At 46.9% G+C, this 25,469-nt stretch overlaps 1 protein-coding gene across 2 annotated transcripts in view; it reads right to left on the bottom strand.

The window, feature by feature from the left end:
* Positions 1 to 25,469, bottom strand: part of OGG1 (8-oxoguanine DNA glycosylase) — a 102,302-nt gene that overhangs the window by 54,506 nt on the left and 22,327 nt on the right. For both annotated transcript variants that reach the window (XM_085624273.1, XM_085624274.1), the window contains exon 2: positions 12,119 to 12,239. In XM_085624273.1, coding sequence (XP_085480399.1) covers positions 12,119 to 12,239 — 121 coding nt within the window. The remainder of the gene's footprint in view (positions 1 to 12,118; positions 12,240 to 25,469) is intronic.

The raw sequence follows: 25,469 nt of genomic DNA, 5'->3' as shown, positions 1-25,469 counted from the left end.
TCGCAGTGTGAGAAGCAGAAACATAAAATGGTAAAACTACCATTTCATGCTTCTGATTCTCGCACTGCGAGAAAGCAGAAGGGTATGCCTGGTTGGGGGCGGGCGGGTTTGAGAGGAGTGACTTGCCCAATGCTGTGGGCCCCGACTGTTTGGTTGGCCCTCAGGGGGCGACCAAACCAGTCATGCGCACTCTACATTTTCTCCATGTAGGCTGCATGCAGCCTACATGGAGAAAATGTCCTTACCATATGCACCGTCCCCACCAATCACAACGCTGCCATTGAGGGGAGGGGAGGGGAGGGGAGGGGAGGGGAGGGAGGCTGCCTGCTTCCTGTTCCTGCCAGTGGCAGGAGAGCAGGAAGGCAGCAGGAAAATGCAGGACCCGGCCAGGAGCGGAGGCGGCGCAGGACCCAGTAAGGTAGGTTTTTAAAAAATGTTATTACCCCTACCCCACCCGCTAACCTCACCTCCCTCGAGTCAGGCCGGCCGCGACTGCATAGATCTCATGTTTTCTTTGCAAAACAAATACAAATACGTTGATAAAAAACTGCATGTCCTTCTGCAAAGCAGCTTAAAACAAGACTGGCACAAAGAGAAGGGCCCGAGGGGACAAATACATATAAGGATTGACCAGCAATAACGATATCGCTATTATTGAGCTACAGACATATTTCTTTCGCAATATATTGTTTCTGTAACAGGTGCATCACCGTGATGTGGTAAAATTAATCCAACTAATTTGTCATAAGGGATTATGTTATAGAAGACCCAATGAATCAAGCAAAAGGCCCTAAAATTGTGGTCTTAGAACCATTGTAGGGCATTCTAAATCTCAGAAACGTGATCACATTTTCTGCAAGCCAGCCACACAGCCATATTCTGGAGTCTTCGTAACTCTGAAATCTGGCAGTCCAGTAAGCCAAGGTGTTCCCACAGTCCAGACGCGAAACACTGATACAGCTAGTTGTCGTCTTAAGGGTTTATTTTTTGTTGTACACAAGATGGAGGTGAAATCACGGACTTGGGGCCTTTTTTACTACGGCGAGCTGATAGATACATACACCCCAGGACGCAGACATGACACATACCCTTGAGACTGATCCCCTGGGTCACTCTGTGCTAGTGTGGAATGTCAATGGTGTCTGCAATAAGATTAAGAGAGGGCTTGTTGCATCGTACATTAGGCAACACACACCAGACGTAGTTCTCCTACAGGAGACCCACTTGAGGGTTACTCAGTGTCACTTCCTAGCCCGGAGGTCCTACACCACACTAGACCTTGCAGACTTTACTTCTGGTTCCCTGGGGGTGCTGTTTTTGCTTCAGAAGTCACCCCCTTCTGCGTCCAGAGACCGTGGGTGGACCCTAATGTATGTAGCAATGCAGGATCTATGGGGTAATCTAGATGTTACACTTTATAAGAGTCAATGCACCCCCTCCGACTCCAGCAACCTACCCTAGATAAGGTAACGGGCATATCATTAGAAACTGACTTGCAGCTCCCTATCATTGAGGGAGACTTTAATGATGTTATTTCTATCGAAATAGAAAGATCTGGAACTGCCCCACATACCCCTAGGGAAACACCATTGGCCAGTTTCACCACGACACTGGGACTCACTGGCCTTTAGCGTTGTTACCACCGAACAGCCAGAGGCTATTTTTACCACTCGGGTTTGCATAGAGTATTTTCCAGGTAACACTATGTTTTCACACCGGTAGTTGAGGTGGGGGCGATTCAACGTACAGAATGTCTAGCTAGAGGGTTGTCTGACCATGCCCCACTCTGAATCACCCTGGGATGGAGACCCCGGGGTAATGGGCTGGGATGGAAACTGAATGCTTAGGAGCTGCGGGATGAGACTATAGCGCTCAAACTCCAAGTGGAAAAAGCTATTTCTTAGAAAACAAAGATTCAGTGACCTCGGCAGTAATCCTGTGTGAGGCGCATACAACAGTGTTGTGGGCTTGGGACCAGAATGTCATTGCCTTTAAAAAAAAAGAAGAGGAGAGAGATAGAGAATTTAAAATCAAAGCAGAAGCGGTGGAAATGACAAATGCAGCCTCCCTGTATATGAGGAAGATAAAGGCCCTGTGTCCTGAATACAAGGCGCTAGTACACAACGAGTTCAGAAAGACAGTGGTCTGGTGAGGTCAAGGATCCTCAGGTAGCAAGGCTACAATTGTTAAGTTTAAGAATAATTCAATTACATTCATTGATATATTGAACCCAGTCGGATCCAGTTCAGAAATGTATGCAAGGACACTGAAGAATAGAGGAAGGCATTACATTTTATTTAACATCATAAACTGGAGTAGCTTCCGTTTCTGTCATTTTTGCATTTCAAGAGTATACATTATATACAGTGCTCACACATACATAAGTGAGGGTGCGTGAAGTGAAGTGTTTAGTGACAATAAAAACTTTGCATCGCATTGAAAAAAACAGATCAAAAGAACCCAGATGGTTTTAGACAGTTTAAGGGAACTTTGAAATTGTAGTCGACGGCGTTTCGATCTTAGTAATTCAAGATCATCATCAGGACAATGTAAAGTGTGAGCACGCAAGATCTAAAATAGTGGAAAGTAGGAAAATAGTTCTGTGTCCTAAAAACAAGATTTAATAAACACTGGCGTTGTAGTGATTAAGTGGTCTGGCGCAATAAGGGCGCGTAAGCGTTAATCCTAATGGCCAAGTTAATGAAGCATCGGAGCAGTTAATGTGATGCTACATCGATCGAAAATAGTTCAAGGCGGGACATTCCTATTCATATGGCGCTGGAAGGTGAGGTTGTAATAAATTAATTGGGCCTTGTATAAGTTGTAAGGTGCGCAATTCTGATAGCGGGGGAGTAGGACTTGCTGTGCTTGTGAAATGCACCTGGTGAAATGAGGCGTACACAACGAGGCACGTAATCAAATCCTGGCCACCCAACACCACCTCTATGACACCGGAGACAAGGTGGGAACGTTTGTTGCATGGCTAGGCTGCCAGGAAATAGAGGCCCGCTGGGTACGCCACATAGAGGGGACAGATAATCATATCCATACAACAGACAAGGACATAGAAGGCGCATTTGCGAACTTTTATGAGGCTCTTCACAATGTGAGAAAACTGGCAACGCAGTCGGAAATAGAGGAGTATCGACACAAAGTGTTGGTACCCACCCTTACAGCAGAAGTCCGCAATACCCTCGAGGAGGAAATATCCCTCTATGAAATACAGGCAGCCATAGCTAAACTGAATCCGGGTAAAAGGCCAGACCCAAACGGTATCTCAGTGGAAAACACTCCTGATCTCCTCAACATGTACTGAAGGGCCCGAGAGGACGGGACACTCCCACCCGCAGAAGGCCATGATAGTGGTGATACCTAAATTTGGGAAGCCGGCCTCCAAGTGTGGATTGTATTGCCCTATCGGGTGGCTCAATATAGAGACCAAGATACTGGCCACGGTATTGGCCACGAGACTCATCGGTGTTACATCCCCTCTTATTCTTAGCTAACCTGGCTGAAGAGGGGTGAAACCCCGAAACTGGTCCTAGGATGCTTGATTCTGGTCCAGGGAAGACATGGCTTGGCAGTTCCGGCTGGACTGTTCCCATGTGGCACAGGGTCAAGACTGTTTTGCATATGGCCATGTCTGAACTGGGGTGGCAAAGTGAGCTAAAGAACGATGATGGATTCAACCCAGATCTGTGACTGGGGGTGAATGTTTTGCCAATGTGCAACATTCCGTCCATCATCTTGAGTGTTTTGTTGACATCCCCTCTTATTCACAGAGGCCAATCTGGCTTTATCCCCAGACGCTGAACTAGGTACAACCTCTGCAGACTCCACAACTGATTGGCAGAGGTACAGGCCCGCCCTGACCCTCATGAGTTCACATCTCTAGATGCAGAAAAGGCATTTGATGCCATCCATTGGCCTTTTATGATGCAGACTATATGGAGATTTGCCCCGCAATTTCTAAAATGGGTATCACTCTGGCTGCATTGCGGGTGAATGGGGTTCTCTCTGCAGACTTTCCCATACGGAGGAGAACTCGACAAGGTTGCCCTCTGTCACCCCTCGTATTTGCTCTAGTATTGGAGCAACAGGCCTGTACAGTCTGAACGCACCGGACTATCAGGGACTTTCACGTTCCTGGGTCCCCGAACGACAAGGGGAAAAATCTAGCTATATGCGGACGACATCCTCCTACACCTTACTCGCCCAGAATATTCGATTACCGCAACATTTCAGGCCTTTAGATAGATATAGTGCCCACTCAGGATACACCATATATTGTGATAAATCGGTTCTCTTTCCCACCAGTGGCCATTTGCATCCAACGTTTCTGCCCAGGAGACTGCCCATTGACTGGGAAGGGTTTCAATATCTGGGAATTTATGTCACTCTGGTCCCAGAGAGGTGCCTGGAGCGGAACCTGATCAAAATACAGACCACGTTACCGACTGATGCGGAACGCTGAAGGACACTGACTTTAACTATATTGGAAAGGGCGGCAGTGTTTAAGATGGCCACCCTCGCGAATCTCCTATATGCCCTCCAGAACACATATTATAAAGTCCCTGAGGAGCTCTTCGTTAAGATAGATGAAGAACTCAGAAAATTGTTGTGGGGTGGTGGACGTCCCAGTGTGGCCCTCAAGACGCTGAAGCTGAACCAAAACAATGGGGGTATTGCCCTCCCTCATGTCCGAACCTACTACTGGGCGTATCACTTGATCCCCATCAACAAATGGAGTCAAGCCCCACGAGTTCACCCCACCTATGCGCTTGAGCGGACTTAATTCCAAAAGCGTCCCTTCCATCACTATCTTTATGGAGGGAGAGGGACGAAACAGTTCCTCCAAGCAAGGAGTTGGGCTCCGAGCTTTTCCCTCTTCTATGTCAGATCTGCAATAGCTCTTTGACCTCCGGGTCAGTGCCAGCTTGTTGGAAGAAAGCAGTGGTTACTCCACTTCTGAAAAAATCGACTCTGGATCCGACCTGTGCGGCTAATTATAGACTCATTTCCCTTCTTCCCTACCCGATAAAAATCATTGAACAACTGGTCCGCAAAAGTCTGTCTCAGTTCCTTGAATCCAATTCCAGGCTGGATGATGTCCAGTACGGCTTTCGACCTGGCCATGGAACTGAGACTGCACTAGTGACCGTATTGGATGATCTTCGACTGCGGGCAGACAGGGGGGCAATCAGGTATTTTAATTATACTTGACCTGTCTGCCGCTTTCGATACGGTCAATCATGACATCTTGCTGACCAGGTTGGAAGAAGTTGGGGTGTCGGGGATTGCTCTCGAATGGTTTCGATCTTACCTCTCTGATAGGTGCCAAGCGGTTTCCCTTCCGCCGTATCAATCCAAGTTCTCTGATGTCCACCACGGTGTTCCACAGGGGTCAGCGATAAGCCCCATCCTTTTTAATGTTTATATGCGACCCCTGGTTGAAATCATAAAAACGCATGGTATGAGACTTGTGAACTATGCCGATGACACACATCTTCTTTTCTTTAGAGGGTAATCATTCTATTCCATTGACAGCCTTCCATGACTGTATGCGAGACACTGCCCGCTGGCTAAAAGCAAATTTTCTTCAGTTTAATTCAGGCAAAACTGAGGTTTTATACTGCACCAACGGGAGCGTTCCCCCTCCTTTTCCTGGAAATCTTTGGTCTTCTTTATCTACACCTACTCTGGTACCGGCTAAAGCTGTACGTAATTTGGGAGTCATGCTCGACGCCACTCTAACTTTGGAGATGCACGTCAATAGGGTGGTAGGGACCTGTTTTTCTTTGATTAAAGCTCTGAAGAAAATGTTTCCATTATTACCAGAGGCGGCCAGAGCGTCGGTCACTGGTGGCATTATCCTCAGTAGACTAGACTATTGCAACGCTCTCCTGCTGGATGCCCCCAAATTTTTGATTGAACGCCTTCAGAGAGTACAAACTATGGCAGCTAAACTGGCTCTGATGAAACCGCGGCGTTCATCAGGTTCGTTGGCCCTTGCAGAGCTTCACTGGTTACCGTTAACGCAAAGGATCCAATTTAAGTCCTTATGCTTGGTTTTTAAGGACTTGCATGGATTAGGACCCATACCCCTTCAAGAGACCTTTACGTGGTATACACCTACTAGGTGTCTTCGTTCTGCCACTGCTTACTTGGTGAAAGTTCCAAAGATTCGAAAAGCCAAGTCAGGGGGTAGGGCCTTTAGCTTTGCTGCAGCTAAGCTCTGGAACGGCCTTCCTTTGGAACTCAGACAATCTCATGACCTTCTGCAGTTCAGGAGAAAACTCAGGACATGGCTGTTTCCTAGAGCTTATTAGCTCTCTTTATTGTTCTACCTTTTCCATTTCCATTCCCTCCAAGCCACCCGTCAATGTATCATGTACTGTAGTGCCGAGATACCCGTTGGGTGACTGTTGCGCTTTACAAATACCGCATACAATACAATACAAAACAACTCAAGTGGTGTTTGAGGCCTACGTTAGAATGAACAAATTCTTCAGGTGGGCTTGTAGGGTTACTCGAGAGACTCCATTGTGGATAGGGATGTACTTCAAGGAGCTGGGGAAACTCTGGGGTTTTGAAACTTGGGACCTCATTGGTATCTCCAAAGTGGGAGACCTCATTGAGAAAGGGGGCCTTATATTCTTCTAATTCCTTTAAAGAGATTATCAAATCCAGGACACACAACATGGAGGGTGGAAGGTATAGCTCTGGAGCCTCCCGAGTATGCACCCCTAGAAGGCAGGCTCTTAATGGGAGAGCTGATGGAAAAAGCTGTCTTCTCAGTCTACTGGACGATTAACAATAATGTACCAGATACCTTGAAGAAGTGGAGGGATAAGAGGGAATCTGAGCTAGGAGAATTAGACGATTTAGATTAGGAGGCAGCCCTGATGCACACAAAACAAGTTGCGATTAAGTCCAGATTGAAACTCATCCAATTTAAAATCCTCCATTGGATTTACTTTGATTTCGTACGCCTACACAGAACCGGGAGGGCGATGTCACCGGAGCGTTTGAGGTGCAGAGGAGATTTCTTTCATACCTTGTGGACCTGCCCATTCGTACATGTATATTAGGGAAAAATAATACACAAATTGAGTAGGATTGTAGGAGCAACACTTCCCGACAAACCCAAATATGTCCTTTTGGGTATATACAATGATGTAGATGCTCCATGGGCAAAGCTACTCTTCTGTAATTTGGGATTTGTGGTGGCAAAGAGAGATGTGGCAAAAAACTGGGGGTCTCCCGAGCCACCATCTATGTTGGAATTGAGGAAGGGGATGGACCTCCACATGACTGCTGAGAAAGTTACTTACAGAAGTAGAGAGTGCCCGCATAAGTTTCACAAAGTCTGGGGCGGGTGGATTGAATACCACCATCTTGATGTATCAGATGAGGAATCTGGGACTCCACCTATTCAAGCCCAATGATGTGTTTGACCATATTGATTGTAACTGCCTGTCGTTTGGTAAATGCTTGACTGCTCACAGTATACTATTGATGATCTGTGTATTAATTATTGCCTCAGCTGTACTCACCTGCAATGTTTACGTGTCCAATATGGGTAGATGTTTGTGCCCACCTGTGTTGTTCTATTGAAAACAAAAGAAAAATATTCCCAAAAAAAGAATGATAGAGCTGATAACGAGGGAGAAAAGGGAAGTTGTAGGTCATGCAAAACATTTTGCCTGCATTGTTTGTAACTGCCCATTGAGACACATACATTTTGATCAATCCAAAAATCTATTTTTTTTTTCACCTCAATGGCCATAATGGAAATTATCCAACAAGATTGGACAGAGCCACTTGGGCCAGACCAAAGGTCTGCTTCCATCTACAAAATTCTCATTCTTCTCATTTAGTTTGAAAATGTTGTTCTGACCATCCAGTCCTCAACTGCTGAAAATCTCAGAGAGGTAATACAGTGTCAGAGGCCCAGTTATTATCTGAGTGTTGTGAGCATATGACAAAAGTCCAGATTAGCTCACCCAGCGGGTGGACATATATGGTGAACAGGCTCCGCAGTTGAGACAGTGGACTAGAATGATGTGGTGAACCATATCAAAGGCTGCTGACAAATCATGAAGCAACAGGGGTGGCAGAGAAGCTCTACTGAGGGGTTTCAAAGAGACTCAAGAACTACAACTAGAGAAGCTTCAGAGTTGCACCTGCCCAAAATTCCGTCTGGGTGGCTTCCAGGAATACCATGCTTTCGAGAATGCCTGCCAACGTATTTGGTGAGAGAATGTTCCATGATCTTAGCGAAGGCAAGGAGTGTAATGGGTCTACAGCTTTTTAGTTCCAAAGAGTCCAAACTGGCTTTTCTTTTTAGCAGGTGAGAGAGTTGAGAAACGATGCCCTTTTAACTGAAAATCAGCAGCTGCCCTGAACTAATAAAAAGATTGACAAGCTTTCGGAGGGAGAGCACCAAATCTAAGGGCACTGATTTTAAAATAGATGGAGGTGAGGAATCATCAAGGAAGGCTGATTTCAAATTGGTGACAGCGGTGAGGACCCCCCCTTACCACATAAGAGGATGCCCGCAAATGATGGTGGACTGGAGACCTCAGCTGCGTATCAAGAGAGCCACTGTGAGAGCACCAGGAGGTAATTTCCTCACTGGTGTTTTAAATTTTGTTCCCAAAAAAGGATGCAAGATCATCACAGTGAGACCAGGGGGATGAGAAGAGTCAAACACTCGGGAGCTATATAAGAATGGACCATTTTAAAGAGGCGAGGGGGGAGATGGAGGAGGAGGCCTGCGGGGATCCTATGAAAAAGGCGTTGGTAGAATCCACTGACTCCTAATCACATCACAGTTGACTTTTACATCGGGGCAGTTACGCCTCCAACTTCTTTCAGCTTCTTTCAGCTTCTTTCAGCTTCTTTCAGCTTCTTTCAGCTTCTTTCAGCTTATCTCGTCTGTGATAGTAGCGTTTGAGCTCAGGAGTAAACCATCTGTTGGAGTATTTGCAATAGACTGGCACCACTGGTTTGGAGGTACCTTAACGGGACATAACAGTTGACTTACCAAAATATGTATCATAAACCACTTCCTCGTGTTTATTTGGGAAAGTAAAGCTACAGACAATCACCCCCGCCACGGCGGGGACTTCAACATGTTCAGAAGATTGAACATTCTGAGGTGACTGCTTATAAAAGGAGATCAGATGATGATCTGACCTGGCAGGAGGAAATTAAAAATGTGTCAATGGACTCCTTAACAGCACAAGAAAGGTCTGGGCTGTTGCCTGTTATGTAAGTCAGGGGGTGCATTCTGACTAAGCCCTAAATGGGAAAGATAGTTTTCTACTTTTAGAAAGTTGGAATTGGTGTAGGATTCAGCGTGAAAATTAAAATTCCCGGGATTGGAATCAGGGAGCTAGATAGAGCTCATTCTCGCACAAGTTCAGTGAATTTATCAGGTCAATCCATCATTCCATCTGAGAGGGCCTACAGGTGGAAGGGGGGAAATACATTTTACACAACGGTTGCAGGGAGAATACAGGAGAGAAAAAAACCAGATGAAAAGTAGGTTGGTTTGAAAATTACAGCCATTGCACTCTCTTGCGTTCCGACCCTAATATTATGCAGAATGCAATAGCTAGCAGGAACAGTTAGAAGTTTCAGTGAGACCTAACACTGTGACAAAGAGTAAGTCCAAGTCCTAGTTCATTAGCAATTTGTAAATTTCCCAACAATGTTTGGGGAGAAAGCCTGCATAAGAAACCCACCCTTAAACGTAGAATAGTTATCACTAGTTTTTACAAGCTAATAGGGACACAGTTTAAAGTCAATACCTAGTCCTGGGACCTTCTTGACACAGTAAATCATGATGTGAGTAGCACCTACTGATAGCTTCAAAGTTCCTGCGAGTTGTAAGAACTCCCCCGGGTGGGAAGAGATGAAAAGTATTGTTTATACATCGTGCAAACAGAGTGCAGTATGGAGTAGATGGGGTTGCCTTTGGCGGGCCATGGGAGCACCCAAAGAGCACCCTCTGCCTTTAAGGAGGAGCTTATTGCATTGTACATGGGGGGGGGGGGGGGGGAGTACTACAACAATATAGAATATGATCCTAGGCTACTACCAACATGGCAGCAGGTACTAAAAACTGAAGGAGGGCTACAAGTACCAGATAAGGTTGAGCCATGGCCTGGTTAAAAAATATCTAACTAGCCAGGCCTCACCAAAACCACAGAGGGTAGGAGAATGTGCGGTGCTGATCACAACACTCCATATTGACAAACAACTAGCTACTTACAAACCATGCAACATTTCACTGTTACACTCTCCGGTTTCTTTTGCACGTGCACCTGTCATAATCTAAAGTTTTCATCTCTTCTGCACTTTGGGGCTGATTTAGAGTTTGGCGTAAAGAGTACTCCAGCGCAACGGAGACGCTCTTTGCCAAATTCTAAATCAGGCCGTAAGTGCGGAGGAGTTGAAAACTTCAGAATGTCACAAGTGCATGTGCAAAACTGAAGTTCCATCAGTCCAGTCAGCGATGGAGCCTAATCCATCTCCGTCACTGATATACTCCTCTGACGGAGTAAGGGTCGTCTGAGGTTTGTTTATTCAACCAATGGCCCAATTTAGAGTGCGCGATCGAATGGCCACTTTTTACTATGCCTTACCACCGCTGTGAAAAGGCTGGTGGTAAGGGACAACAAAAACATTTAAATGACCACAACAAAGGACAATCCGCACACGGTGTGGGGGTCATTAATTTTTGTTTTTTCAAAAACAAAATCCCGCTTTTTGGGACAAGAGGTCTTGTGCTGCTTCTGTTCCTGTTCAGGGAGGACCTGGCCGGGCAGTTCGGTCTGGACGGTTCCCAATGGGGCAGGGTCAAGACTGATCCACATATGGCTTAGTCCAAACTGAGGAGGCGTTGTATGCAAAATAAGGATGGACTGGGATACATCCTGAGTAATTACCAGTGGCTGAAAGTAATTCAAGCATTCATCCATCACTGTTTGGTATATTTGTTTGAGGCCCGTACAATGTGCACCTCCACCCCCAGTGGATTAACAAAGTTACATGCATGTCTTCTCGACTGCACTGAGGGCGTGTAGAGGCCGACCACGTAGTTCTCTGTAGTGTGATACAAAATGAACCACAAGGTTCGTCTCCTCATTGAAGTTGCCCTTCCTCTTGAGTGTAGTGAACTGCAACCTGGAAGGTGAAGAGAGCTGAGCCTAGAGTGTGGACTGACTTTATGTGTTCGCAGTGTTAAGGCTTGAAATGTGTGATTTTGGTCTGGCCGATGCTATTTCCCAGTTACTTTCCATTCTGAATTGTCCACATCAGAGGAGAAGACCTCAGCCTCTGCTATGGAAAATCTCGACTGCAGAGATCTCTCCGTATAGAAGCCGATTAGAAATCCAGACATACTACCAGAAACTTCACCTTTATCATTTCTGTCAAAGCGTCGCCAGCCCCCATTGTGTAAGCGAGTGGACACTCACACAGCTGAGTGGAGATTTACACCTGGAGTTGGTGAATACCATCCAGGTGCAGATCTGCCCCCAGGCATAGAAGGAAATCTATGGTGTGTGGAACCCTTCGCAAGGAGTTTTCCTTTGTGACTTGGGCTCTACCCAAGGCAGATGCAAGTGTGTTTGCAGGGCTGGGAAGGGAAGTGTTCCCCTCCATGTTTCATGGGGGTGCAGGGGAACACGTTTATCCACCTTTAAAGATATGTTCCAGGTGCAGAAGAATATTTTAAAATGGCAAGTGCAAATTGACAAACGCCTATGCAAAAGTTGCTTCTGCAGATTTTGTCTGTTGTGCGGATAATCCTCAGGAGTACTAAGTAGAGGGGTGGGGATGGCAGTGAATCTGTGATTCACAGAGATTTCTATGCGTTTTCTTGTGAATCCCCTTGAACGTTGCAAATCTTTGAAAATCGCAAGAAGTAGCTACAATGCATAAACCTCCCTTTTCAGACACTTTGCTGTAAATCAGTCTCAAGAAAAATAAACTTTTGGTCAAACATTAATTTAAATAATATATCTCTATTCATCCTCTTTAGATTGCATTTTGTCTCTCCCTCTAAGAATAAAACAAAAGGACATTTTCAAACAAGCCTACTAACCGAAAGGACTGCCCGCAGCACAGGACCATATCTAATCGAAGCTCTGAAGGCAGACATGGGAAGCTGCGCCATGAAGCTGGAGAGGAGGAGAGGGTGGCATGGGGCTGCATGACGCCAGAACCTGAGGAAACAGAGAGAGGGAGTCAACTAGAACTCTGTGAATAGACTTCAGTGTCAGAAAATGTTTGAACAAGGTACAATTAGAACAGGTCATCTAAGGAAGTTTACCTAATAATATAAACATTTCTAACTGTTCCGTCAAGAATCTTCAATTCTATTAAGGACATGGAGGTGATGATTCTGCCTCTCTAACTTTACTGCAATAAAATATAGCAGCCAATAAAATCAAACACATAAAGACTACATTTCCAAAGATCATCTTCCACCTCATCATGCATAAATTAAGCAATCAGACCGCACATGGTCCCTTGAGCTGAAATGTAATAATAGGACCCTCCTCTTTCTTTGCAAGCGTGGCATCAATATAACAGTCAAGAGTCTCACTGTGGACAAACATCAACTGGAAATCCAAACTGCAGTCGGAATCCTTGATCTGCCTGCCAACCATTCGCCAAATGTGATGAACAATGCACTAACCCAGGAAGGGACCCTCTCAAACACCATTCAGTCTTGCTTCTAGTGTTAAGCTGAAACTAAAAAGAAACACAGCCGCAATAACGGCAATGACCCATATGATAATCACAACATGAGGGAGGGTCCCGTATACAAATCATATAATAACATATATGTTTAGTATTAAAGGTGAAATCACAAAGTAAACAACTGGGTGTGATAATCCTCCTGTCAGAGTCCTTAACGGGATTGAAAATTCCTGATGCAACAGCTAGAAAATGTTTCTTCTATGTCAGGGTGGAGGCTGTGAATATGCTTGTTTAAAGCTGACCCACAACAAAGGAAGCAACATCCACAGTTGCTTTATTTATAACAAAATGTTATAACAGTAGATTCAGACGACCAGTCGGCCGCTCTCATGATATCCTCTAGGTGAGAACACAAAGAGTAGGCTTTAGAAGCCATGGTTCCTCCGGTGGAATGAGATCGAAAGCTCAACATATCAAAAGCTGGTTCGGCTAATAGCTAGTGGTCCCACCTGGCCAGCATGGCGGACAATACAGGCCTGTAAGTTATTTTTTAAAGCGATAAGTGGTTGCCCAGAACCATCCTGTTGCAGTTCTCTGGTACAAGCCTAATAAACCTTTAAACATCTGACAATACACGCCTCATGATTTTCAGGAAAAGTAGGGTAAGAAATACAACGTGAATTTGTCTTAGTGCATAAAGAATCTGCAGTCAGAAAAAAAACTCTACATGTCAAGTCCAGCACACGAGTATCCAATGCTCTCCTTCATGAAATGAGACCAAAAAAAATGTCAATTTGGCCAACAACTGTTTCCTGGATAAATCCTCATTATCTTGCAAATTTTCCCAAAACTGTAGAACTACATTGACATCCCATAGAACAGTATACTGAGTACTCGGAACGGGCATTTCTTAAACCCCTCATTAGTTTGCAGATCTGAGGATGTTCACCAACTGGCCTACCCTTAATGAATATGCCTCCTTACAACTCATGCCTTTTTACCCGCAGGCTATTGCAACGCGGTCGTTACAACGACCGCGTTGTAACAACGCATACCATTACCCCGTAATTCATAACAGTGACTTTCTCTAGTGGGGGCACTGGATGGCAGAATTGTATAATTTACTATTCCAACTCAAGTCTGTGCAACAGTAGGGAAGGTGTTGGATTTTAAATCCAACACCTTCTGACCCCTCCGCAAGCCATTGCTATGACTTGCAGGGTAGTGGTATGCGTTGTTACAACGCGGTCGATGTAACGACCGCGTTGTAATAGCCTGCGGGGAAAAGGATTCGTGATAAATGATGTTTACCACCCTTAATAGGAGGATGTTCTGTTTAAATTACAGAGTGAAAACTGTTTATCGACCTGCATGTCAAACCACTCTCTGCAACACCACTGACAAGGTAGTTTCCAGGGATCTACACCTCGTTTGTTGCACAAACATCTTCTCCAGGCTGAAGCATTTCTCTTATGGGTATTGGCTGACCAAGACTGCTGCATGTATAACTTAGCTGGTGGTAAAATACCTGGCACTTCCCAACTTCTCCTGAAAGCCCCCGAATTCTTAAGGGAGACTTATTATGACAGGACCAATGGAGGAGGGAGACCCAGTGAGCCTGTCATTTCTTCCCAGAAGTGAAGAACCATCATTGGGCAATCGCAAAAAAGGTCAAACAACACCGCGAACAGAGGTTGTGCTTGCCAAAGCTGAGTCATCAGAATCAATTCCGTCTTCTGATGACATACCTAAGACAGCACCCTCTGGATCATTACAAACGGGAGAACATCATATTGCAGATTACCCGCCAATCTTGGCAAAGCGATCCATTGAGCAAGGGCCCCAAATGCAATCCAGGACTCTGACAACTTGTGGATACAATCAGCAGTTGGTGTTGTCCTTCAGAGTTCTCGAGTTCCAATCTGCGACCACATTTGTCTGGCCGGGAATGTACTTCACCATCAACGAGATTTGGTGTTATAGGGAAAGAGGCAGAAATCCTTAGAAGTCTCTGCTAGCAAGGGGGATCTCGTCCCACTGAGCCTGTTAAAATACTGAACCTCCGAGACCACACCAGAACACAACAGTTCATCCTCTGTGGGGAAAGTGCCCTAATGGCAAAAAAGCCCGCCAAAAGCTCTAGAATTTAGTTGCAGACTCAAATTCATCTCGGATCAGCAGCCACCTGTGGAAACCAGTCTGCACCTTGCGTGCCAGCCCCACTTGCTGGAGTCCGATTGGATTACTATTTCCAGCAGGCGGCCCAAATTACCCTGCTATTCTACGCCTCCATGTCGACTAGCCATCAGGAAAGTTTGGTCAAGGCTTCCACAGTCAACAACACTTAATCTGCATAGGAGATATCCTTCAGAAAGTGGCTATTTTTCAGCTCGGAAGAGCTGTATAATGTAATGGGCCCAGAAAAAAAAAAAATCGCTTGAAAGGAGAAAGACAACTGTCCCACGATCCTGGCCAGGGATTTTCAAACAGTAAACCCTCTGCAAAAGGAGTAGCCTCAGCCGAGGCCAGATCTCTAACTTTGGGATCAACCCGTATCAGGATCATTGATGACCTCTTTTCCTTTCTTGATGGACTTGACTTTCTGCATGGGCAAGAGAAGCTTCGCGTTCATCGAATCCACCCGAAATCCTAGAAAATCTATATGTTGTGATGGCATCGAGACAGATTATGTCGTGTTGATAAAGAACCTCAGATCCTGCAGGAGCTAAACAGTCCAATCCAAATGTATCATCACTGTGGACTGATCTTGGGCCATAGTAATAAGGTTGTCCATGTAGACGATCAGCCGTACACGCCTCGATCTTAGGGTTTCCACCACTGGTCTCATCAGTTTGGTGAAGTGCCATGGAGCCGAAAATAGACCGAATACAAGGGCGCGGGAGTCGAACCATTGCTCCTGCCACTGAAATTGAAGAAAATGCCTGTGCGGTGGAGCCTTGAAAGAACCTTCCGCCTGGCAACACCATTTAAATCACCTCAGCCAAAAAGGTCAGGTTAGAAGACTTTTTTTTTAACAAACGTTGATCCTTGTCCAAGTTTCTTAAAGTGATCTCCAAACAGTAAACCCTCTACGAAAGGACCAACCTAAGCCGCGGCCAGATCCGTACGTTTAGGATCAATCAACATCAGGATCAATTGATGGCTCTCTCTCGATAAAGCACAGTTAGCATTAAATAATTTGCACACTGCTCTCTGGGTTCAGGACAACAGGATCTATTGGAGTCCCCAACTCCTAGGCGGGATAAGCCATTTCAAGGATCTTGGTAATGGGGTCAGACATATACAAAAGTTTGTCTTGGCAGCTAAGCAAAGCATGGTCAGTCCCTGTAGGGAAAGTGGGTTTCTGTTGCAGTAACCCACCCACTTTTTACCAGACTACTGATGCACTTTTTCTTAGTGTGCCCTGGGTCCCTGCCAATCAGGTTCCCAGGGCCTATGTTTTTTCCCCAAAACTAACCCAATTGGCATCTCTGGCCACAGCAAAAACCAAAGGAAATGATGGACGGAGTGTTGAACATTGCAAGCACTCACCCCCAGTCAACTGATCTGGGTTTAATCCATCACCGTTCTTTACCCCACTCTGCCACCCCAGTTCAGACATGCCATATGCAAATCAGTCGGACCCTGTGCCTCATGGGAACAGTCCAGCCCGAACTGCCAAGCCATGTCTTCCCTGCACCGGAAACAAGCTTCCTAGGACCGGTCTGGCCACAGGTCAGTCCATGGTAAATGGTACCACAGGTGCCCAGGGCACTGTGATGAGGGAAGACCTCTAAGGGCTGCAGCAATTATTGTGCCACCCTTAGAGGCCCTGTACCTTTACACACAATTACTGCCTTTGCAGGCTGCGTGTTTTGGTGCAGAACAAAGTAAAAAGTCGACATGGCACACATCCCTGTGTGCCATGCCTACAACCCACTGCCTTGGCATAGATCAGTCACGCCTCTAGCTGGGTGCCCATGCCAGTGGTGAGCCCTGTACCCCTACAGTGTCTAAGTCCATTCTTAGGCATTGTAAGTGAAGTGGGAGGGGAAGTGCCGGCAAGAGACGCCATCTTTGTTGGCGCTCTAGCTGCTGCTGCAGACATAGCACGATTGGGTGCTATTTAAGTCGACTGAAACAGGCGCTTGCTCTGTTCAGGTAAGCGCTAGTGTAGGCGAAGCATCCTCTGACTCCCTGCTGCTGTGCTTGCTATTTCATGATTACTGCCATTTACTTGCCTATAATTAATTCCAATCGTGGATCTTGAAATTGATTTTTAAATTGTACCACATGCTCGGCGCTTGAAGCGCGGTTCTGTGCGTTTTATTTTTAGCGCGTTTTAAATGCAAAATTCATTTCTGGCTTGGCTGCAATTAGGGGGCTTCTTAGGACATACCTGCATCTAAAATTTGTTGTAATCTGCACCGCTGTTTGGCGGCCCGTTAGCTGGACTGGGGGTTAGGCGCCATCTTGGGAGGGGAAGTGCCGGCAAGAGACGCCATCTTTGTTGGCGCTCTAGCTGCTGCTGCAGACATAGCACGATTGGGTGCTATTTAAGTCGACTGAAACAGGCGCTTGCTCTGTTCAGGTAAGCGCTAGTGTAGGCGAAGCATCCTCTGACTCCCTGCTGCTGTGCTTGCTATTTCATGATTACTGCCATTTACTTGCCTATAATTAATTCCAATCGTGGATCTTGAAATTGATTTTTAAATTGTACCACATGCTCGGCGCTTGAAGCGCGGTTCTGTGCGTTTTATTTTTAGCGCGTTTTAAATGCAAAATTCATTTCTGGCTTGGCTTGGCTGCAATTAGGGGGCTTCTTAGGACATACCTGCATCTAAAATTTGTTGTAATCTGCACCGCTGTTTGGCGGCCCGTTAGCTGGACTGGGGGTTAGGCGCCATCTTGGGAGGGGAAGTGCCGGCAAGAGACGCCATCTTTGTTGGTGCTCTAGCTGCTGCTGCAGACATAGCACGATTGGGTGCTATTTAAACGCCCCCATGATGACGCGCAGCGGTGACGCGCAGCGGGCGCGCCAGAGGCGAGCCCATCTTTGCCCATCAGAGACCATCCGGGACCCGGGGCCAGAACCTCTGGTCCAAATTTGCCCTACTCCAGAGGTGAACTATTGGAGCTTAATATGGGTAAGTCCCGTCTTGATCAGGACTGTATACATCTGCTGGCTCGGGAGGGCCTGCTGATTTCACCCAAGAGCACAAGAGCGCGGCAGCGCGACTCTAATACTCATACTCTAAACTATGGCCTGCTGAACACGCGCTCTTTGCAGGGCCATAAGTTGGAGGTCTTTTCACTTCTGGAAGACGGGGAGCTAGATGCCCTTGCGCTCACCGAAACATGGCTGGAGGATTGCTCGGCGCCGGACTTAGTGGCGGCCCTACCAGATAATTATCTGGCACTCCATTTCAATAGGGGGGGAGCTAAGAAAGGAGGTGGAGTAGCTCTCCTCTATCAGGCACGTCTCCGCGCCGAAAGGTTTCTTTCCGAAACCCTAGGGGGAGCAGAGGTTATGGGGGTAAAGCTCAGGCGGGGGGCGGTATGTGTGGTGTTTTTGGTGGTGTACCGACCGCCTTGGGCGTCGCCTGATTTTCCGGTTCTTTTTACTAGATTGGTTCAGGATCTGCGCTCGAGATATGACAAAATGGTTGTTGTTGGGGACTTTAACTACTATTGGGAAAAATCCCCCAAAGAGGGACAAGCATTACAGATCGAGGAGGCTATCTCCTCCTTGGATTTCACCCAACAGGTGAAGGGACCGACACATGAGAAGGGACATATGCTTGATCTAGTCTGGACCACCATGCCAGCCCAGGGTTCTACAGAGATCTTGCCTTGTGCCTGGTCTGACCACTTTTTAATAAAGGGTAGAATTTTATTGAGTGGCCATTTGTCCAAACCTGGGGAAGGTTGGAAAATGGCCCGGAAGTGGAGAAACTTTGATGGGGAAAAAATGGTCTACCTCCTGGAACAGTCTCCTTCAGTAAAGGAGCAGGATGCTAACATTGATGCCCTCTGTGGTCACCTTCAGCATAAACTGGGGAGCGCCATTGATTTGGTGGCACCCCTTCGTAGGGTGAAGAAGGTGGAGAGAGGAGCTGGGGCCCCTTGGTACAATGACTCCCTACGGGATATGAAACGGGGGGTGAGGAAGAAAGAACGGGCATGGCGCAAAGAGTATGACGCCATTGCCAAGAAAGAATACATTTCATCCTTAGCGAATTACAAACTAGCCATCCAAACTAGGAAGGCTGCTTTCTTTGAGGAAAGAATAGTTGCAGCTAGAAATCCACAGAAGGAAATCTTCCGGGTCCTGGCGGAGCTCAGGATAAATAAAGAGCAAAGTACTGAGTTCACCCAGGAGGATTGCCAGAGGTTCCAGGATTTCTTCGTGAATAAGATCTCCGATATTCTGGGAGAAATTGCTGCAACTACACCCCTCGAATGTCCTTACCCACCGGACCTCACTGTCCCGCCAGATATTTCACCACTAGTTGAGTTCTCCCCAATTTCAAAACAAGAACTATTTACGATCATGGACCGAGTCAAATCGGGTTCCCTGGTGGATCCATGCCCTCCTGATGTGTTCAAGTTGGCATTGCCAGGAATTGAGGATGAGGTTTTGCATTTGCTGAACACCTCCCTTCACACAGGACAGGTCCCTCTAGCTTTTAAAGAGGCTCGCCTGATTCCTCTACTAAAAAAACCTGGATCGGACACGAAGTGTTTGAAGAACTTTCGACCCATCTCCCAGTTGCCTTTCCTGGCTAAGGTGATTGAGCAGCATGTGTTAACATTACTCTCAGGTCATCTAGAGAGCAACAACCTGCTGGAGTCTAATCAGGCAGGGTTCCGTGCTAACCATAGCACGGAATTAGTCATGCTATCAATCCTGGATGAATTGAGAACTCGGGTTGATGTAAAAACACCGAGCGCCCTGGTACTACTGGATCTCTCCGCGGCTTTTGATACCGTGTGTCATGAACAGCTTTTGTCGCGGTTGAGATCTTTTGGTATCAGGGGTACAGCACATGCATGGCTTACATCATTCCTGCAGGGCAGGACACAAAGAGTACAGTTGGGGGACTTACTTTCCACCTCTGCTCCCATCACCTGCGGGGTTCCACAGGGATCTGCCCTGTCACCCCTACTCTTTAATATTTACCTGCAGCCATTAATCGCACTCCTGAATAGGATGGACTGCCTAGTATACAACTACGCCGATGATACCCAGATAATCATCCGGCTGGATGATGGCTCGGGAGCGTCCACCAGGTTACAGGACATACTCAAAGCCACGGTTAACTGGATGTCCGAGAACTCCTTAAAAATCAACCCGGATAAGACGGAAGTGTTGCCCATTTCCATCTCGGGCAACCCCTGGAGCGAGAAATTTTGGCCTGTGGAGCTGGGTGTGCCACCGAAACCGGCGACTGCAGTCAAAAGTCTGGGCCTATATGTGGATGACAAACTATCCATGAAAAAACAAGTCACTACAGTAGTGGGTACTTGTATAGGCCTGATACGACAATTAAGGAAGATCTCTGCATTACTCTCATTCTCTACTTTGAGACACGTGGTCTCAGCCACAATCCTGGCTAGGCTGGACTACGGGAACTCCCTGTATATAGGTTTACCCCAGCGGTTGCTGGATAAACTACAGGGGGTTATGAATGATGCAGCCAGGTTGATCTATAAGAAACCCAGGACTGCCCACTCTTCCCCCCTGATGCAGGAGCTACATTGGCTCCCGATTCGGCAGAGGGTTGTATTTAAAGGATTGTGCATCGTACACAAGGCGCTGTATGGTAAAGCACCAAGATATTTGAAATCCCGCCTACTCCCATATATACCGGGCAGGACTTTGCGCTCGTCGGACGCTACCCTCTTGTCCCAATCCCGTTTCAAACTGGCCACGGTGGGGGGACGTGCTTTCTCCATCACACTCCCAGCTTTGTGGAACAAACTGGCCCCAGAACTTAGGAAGGAATGCAATTTGCTATCCTTCAGGAAAAAGTTAAAAACTGTACTTTTTAAGCAAGCATGGAGCAGACCCTAGGCGCATTGCTGGGATCAAGTGAATGCCATACCTCACTACGTAATCTGGACAAACAGCGCTTAGAGACCCCGGTGGTTATAACGCGCTATATAAGGTAAATAAATAAATCAAATAAATAAATAAATAAGTGCTGCCATTAAGAGTATATGGTGCTGGGAGCTTGTCAACTCCACAGCACCATAATGGTTACACTGAAAACTGAGAAGTTTGGTATCAAACTTCTCAGCACATTAAACCAACACTGATGCCTGTGTGGGATTTAATGAAAAATGCACACAGAGGGCATCTCAGAGATGCCCCCTGAAAAACGACCAGCCTCTGGTGGGTTCCCTGACTGGTACACACCAGCCTGCCACCACAAGACATGTTTCTGGACCCCTAGGGTGGGAGCCTATGCTCCCTGAGCCCAGAAACAAAATCTTTCCTGGGCGGAGGTGTTCACACCTCCCCAGGCCAGGAAGAGCCATATGTGGCAGGGGAGCTTCAAAGGCCTTGCAGCCTTTGTAATGAGACCCCCAGCCTCTCCTGCTATCAGGAGCAGGCCCCCTTCCGGTTCCCCTCCCTTTCGGCAGGAAGACAGGCAGGAAAAACTAGCCAGCCCAGGAGGTGTGCCCACCTCTGCCAACTCCACCCCTCAGGTAGGGGAGGCGAGGTGAAGCCCACTCTCCAGTGCTGGCCATCTTGCAGATGGCAGGCACACCCCAATCAGGACTAGGGATTGTGCTCACTCCCCCACGAGGGGTGAGCACACCAAGGGTGTAGTCACCCTAAGGTCAGTAGCCAATAGTCAGTAGCCCATTGGCTACTGACCTCAAGTCCCCTAAAACGCCCCCTAAATACAGTATTTAGAGGGTAGCCCTGAACCAAGAAAGTAGATTCAGCCTACCTACAAGAAGAAAAGAAGAAGGACGAAGAGCCGTGCAGAGCTAACAAGAGGACGACGCCCACTGACTTGGCCCCAGCCCTACAGGCCTGTCTCCCCTCGAACCTGCTCCTGCGAAACACCCGGCATGTCCAGCAGCCAGCAACCTCACAAACCCCGGAGGACCTGCCTGACTTCACCTACCAGACTGTTTCTTCCGTGAACACCGGACGTGTTTAAACTGCAGCTTCTGGTGCCAGCCAGAGACCGCGAATCCAGTCCACTCTGCACCCGCCGAACCCAGCCTGAGCTCGAGTAGAAAAACACCACGAGGAGGTCCCCCCGGCGATCCTGACCCGAGATCCGGCGACCCCTGACCTGCCTCAAGCCTCCAGATGACACCTGCAGCCTCAATCCAGAGGACCCCCCTACCGGGACCAAAGTGGGCCATAAAATCCGACGTCCAAAGGCACCCCTGCACTCGACGCCGTTGTGTGCCCAAACCAACGGTGCCTAACCAACCCACGACATCCCAACTTACCCCTCGAAGTGGTGGTGGCACCCAGAAGATCCTCGTCCCCGAGCCTGCAGTGTTTCTTTGTCCCGGAGGTTCTCCATTGAAAACAACAGGGCACCCGACCTCAAAACGGCACCCTGCACCCGGCCGCCCTAGTGCTGCTGAGGGTGCACCTTTGGTGCTACTTTGGTCCCCAACTTGCCCTGAGCTTAACCCTAGGAGCTTTGCTCCCACAACCCGGTGGCATGCTTGCCAGCAGCCACCAACCAGAGGTCCCCTATCCCCCATTGGATAACATTGCGCCTCAACACTCTGCACCCGGCCGCCCTAGTGCCGCTGAGGGTGCAACAACAGTGCATCACTGACCCTGGGAGACCCCTGAGTCTAACCCCAGAACCTTAACTCCCACAGTCGATTACTTACCTGTGAACTGTTAACCTGTTTTCCTTCCATAGGATAACACTGACACTTTTTCTCCAAAAAGTTTTTAAGTGTGGAGTTTTGAAACCTAAAAATATTCTTTAAAAATCGCAAAAATAACCAAAACGTGTTTACTCACCTGTCTGCAGGAAATGTCCCAGTGCAGAATCTAGGTATGCAGCACTGAGTTAGAAAAGTAACGTGAAAAGTAACTTACCTGCAATTTACTGAAAAAGCCTATTCATTCCAATGTACTGTATTTGCTAAGTGTTGCATACTACTGCTCCCCTGTAAATCAAAGAAAGTACAATTCCTATTGCATTTTTCAACTGTTCTATATCCAGTAACTTATTACTGAAAAGTATTTAATGCTTACCTGTACCAGGCTTGCTTGGTTCTAAAAATAAACAACAGTATATTTTTATACAACAACAATTGGCGTAGAGTTCAGTTTTTGAGTGTGTGAATTTATTTGCTGACTGAGTGTGTACATCAAATGCTTTACACTGTCCTCTGATACTGCCTTACTGCTCGACCAAGCTACCACTTTAGAGAGTAAGGTTATATCTAACTTTAGCCTCTACCAAACCTCTGGGGACTGTGGACTCTGTACACCCTGTACCTATTTGGGAACAGTATAAATAGAGCCACAAGAATGTCTTGGACCCGGTCGCTCCTGATCTTCTTGAGCACTCTGGACAGACGCGGTATGGGTGTAAAGGAGGTCTGAGCTTCACTCGAGACGAAAAACGTTTCCAAGCGAGGGCCACCTTGGAAACTTCTGCGTGCAAAACTGCTGACATTGCGCATCCTCGGCTGAGGCAAACAGATCTAAGCAAGGCTCTACCCACGGTTGAAAAAGACCTCCGGAGGGAGTCGCCATTCGTGATCCACTAGGCATCGACGGCTAAGTTTTTCACCCTGGTGTTCAGAGAATTTGCCAGGTGTTGAACCTCCAGGGATATGTCCTCCTGTTCCAGTCACGTCCAAAGACGCAGGACCTCTTGACAAAAGGTCCACGACCCACCCCGCCCTGTTTCTTGCAGTATCAATGGCGGTTGTGTTGTCTGGAAACACTTGAACCAGCTTTCCCTTGACTGAAGGAAGAAAGGCTTTTAATGCCAAGCGAATTACTAGGAGCTCCAGCAAGTTGATGGAGAGACCAGATTCCGTCGGAGACCAAAGCCCTCTGATCTCCACCTCTCCTAGATGGCCACCCAGTCCCAGAAGTGAGGCAGCACACACTGGGTGGTTCTTCGCAACTTTAAATGAGAACCACTGGTTATTTTTCCAAAATTATTGCAATCCAGTTGCTCATTGTTGGAACGAGGTATCATTAAAATCTACCATGCCCTAGCACACATAAATAAGTAATTTCCTTATACACATTGGCAGTGCTGTACGTTATGACACACAAAGCGATTTAGTATGACGTTGCTGGTTTATTGTTGATTCCAGTTGCTCCCGCCAACACGTGTTTCGTCGCAATGGGTATGTGACCCGCGACTTCCTCAGGGCTGTGTCACTGTATTGGAATTGATGCTGCCTTCCTGCCGGTTATACTTCCGTCCCGGCCTAATTTCGGCGTGGGATGATAGATATAAGAAGTGTATACTGTTGTTCGTAGAGTAGATTACATATGACACACACGTGGCTTCAGTGTCGTGTCAGTGATATTTTTATCACGGCACTGTGTTTAGCAGCTCATAAGCAGCGCTGATTAGCACACTGATTTCTCAAAACCGGTCTGTCCTGGCTCCTCGTATGGTTAATTAAAATCTACTTAAGCAGGGTATTGCAATCCACTGAGAAGTTCCGTGCCCAGAGGCGCAAGGCTGCAGGCCCAGTGATGACGATTCTGGGAGGTCGTCCACCCGGGGATCACTATCTGAAGAGCATGTCAAACTTGCAGATAACAGAAGGTCTCTGCATTCGCTAGCTCATACTCCCTCTGTAATTCGGAGATTGGGATCACCCCACTGGACCAGAGCTCCCCCATGTTAGATATGTCTATATGGTCCCATTAAGCCGGGTCTTGTCCCGAGCGTGCCGTACCTCTCAGATTCCCAGAATGGGGTGGCCTGGGAAATCTTACCTCCCAAGCCCAATGTTTTAAGTGTCATGTGCCTGATTCAGACTGTGAGGGTCAAACGTTTCAGGCTGGTGTAAAGTGCTCGCAGATATCCCCCCGGGTGTAAGATATGATGGTCCATACAGTACGCTGGCTCATCTGCAGCGTGATTAACCCTTTGATTAATCACAGCTAGTTGTGCCACAATGGTCAATAAATATTTGACTTTACCATTGAATTGGACTTTGGTGAACTATTAAAATGAGTCCTTGAATTATTTCTCCAGCTGCTACAGATCCAAATTAACATTTATTAAATGTAACAATGTAGCCAAGTGCTTCACTGCGGAAGCAGCCAGCGTTGCGACAGTGACAATATCTTTTAGGTCAATTTCCCTATAAGGACATGTGGAACATTAACCTTTTACATATCAATATTGGTTTTGTTCCTGTGTGCTAATATTATTTTTTTTTGCCACAAATTGAAATTGCATGTGGTTATGTTGCATATTTTTAGTTCCAAATGGTGCTTCTGTGATGTGAAATCACTGCAGGACCGCTGCATGAGCTGGCATCACTTAGAACAGGAGGAGGATAGCAGGACCCTCTGCCTTCCTGCTGCATGGTCGTTTCGCCACCTGTTGCGTGGCGGTGATTAGGGTTGCGACCTATTCATTTTTAACAGTTTGACCAGTATTTTAATTCCTTGGCTGGTACACAAATTAGGGAAATCACCTACAGCTGGTATGTTTTCCTCTTTACAGAACATATTTAAAACAACACATATTTACAGCCCTGCCAAG

This window comes from Triturus cristatus, chromosome 9 (assembly GCF_964204655.1).
Source record: "Triturus cristatus chromosome 9, aTriCri1.1, whole genome shotgun sequence".
Lineage (NCBI taxonomy): Eukaryota > Metazoa > Chordata > Amphibia > Caudata > Salamandridae > Triturus > Triturus cristatus.
This window is presented reverse-complemented; position numbering and strand designations above follow the sequence as displayed.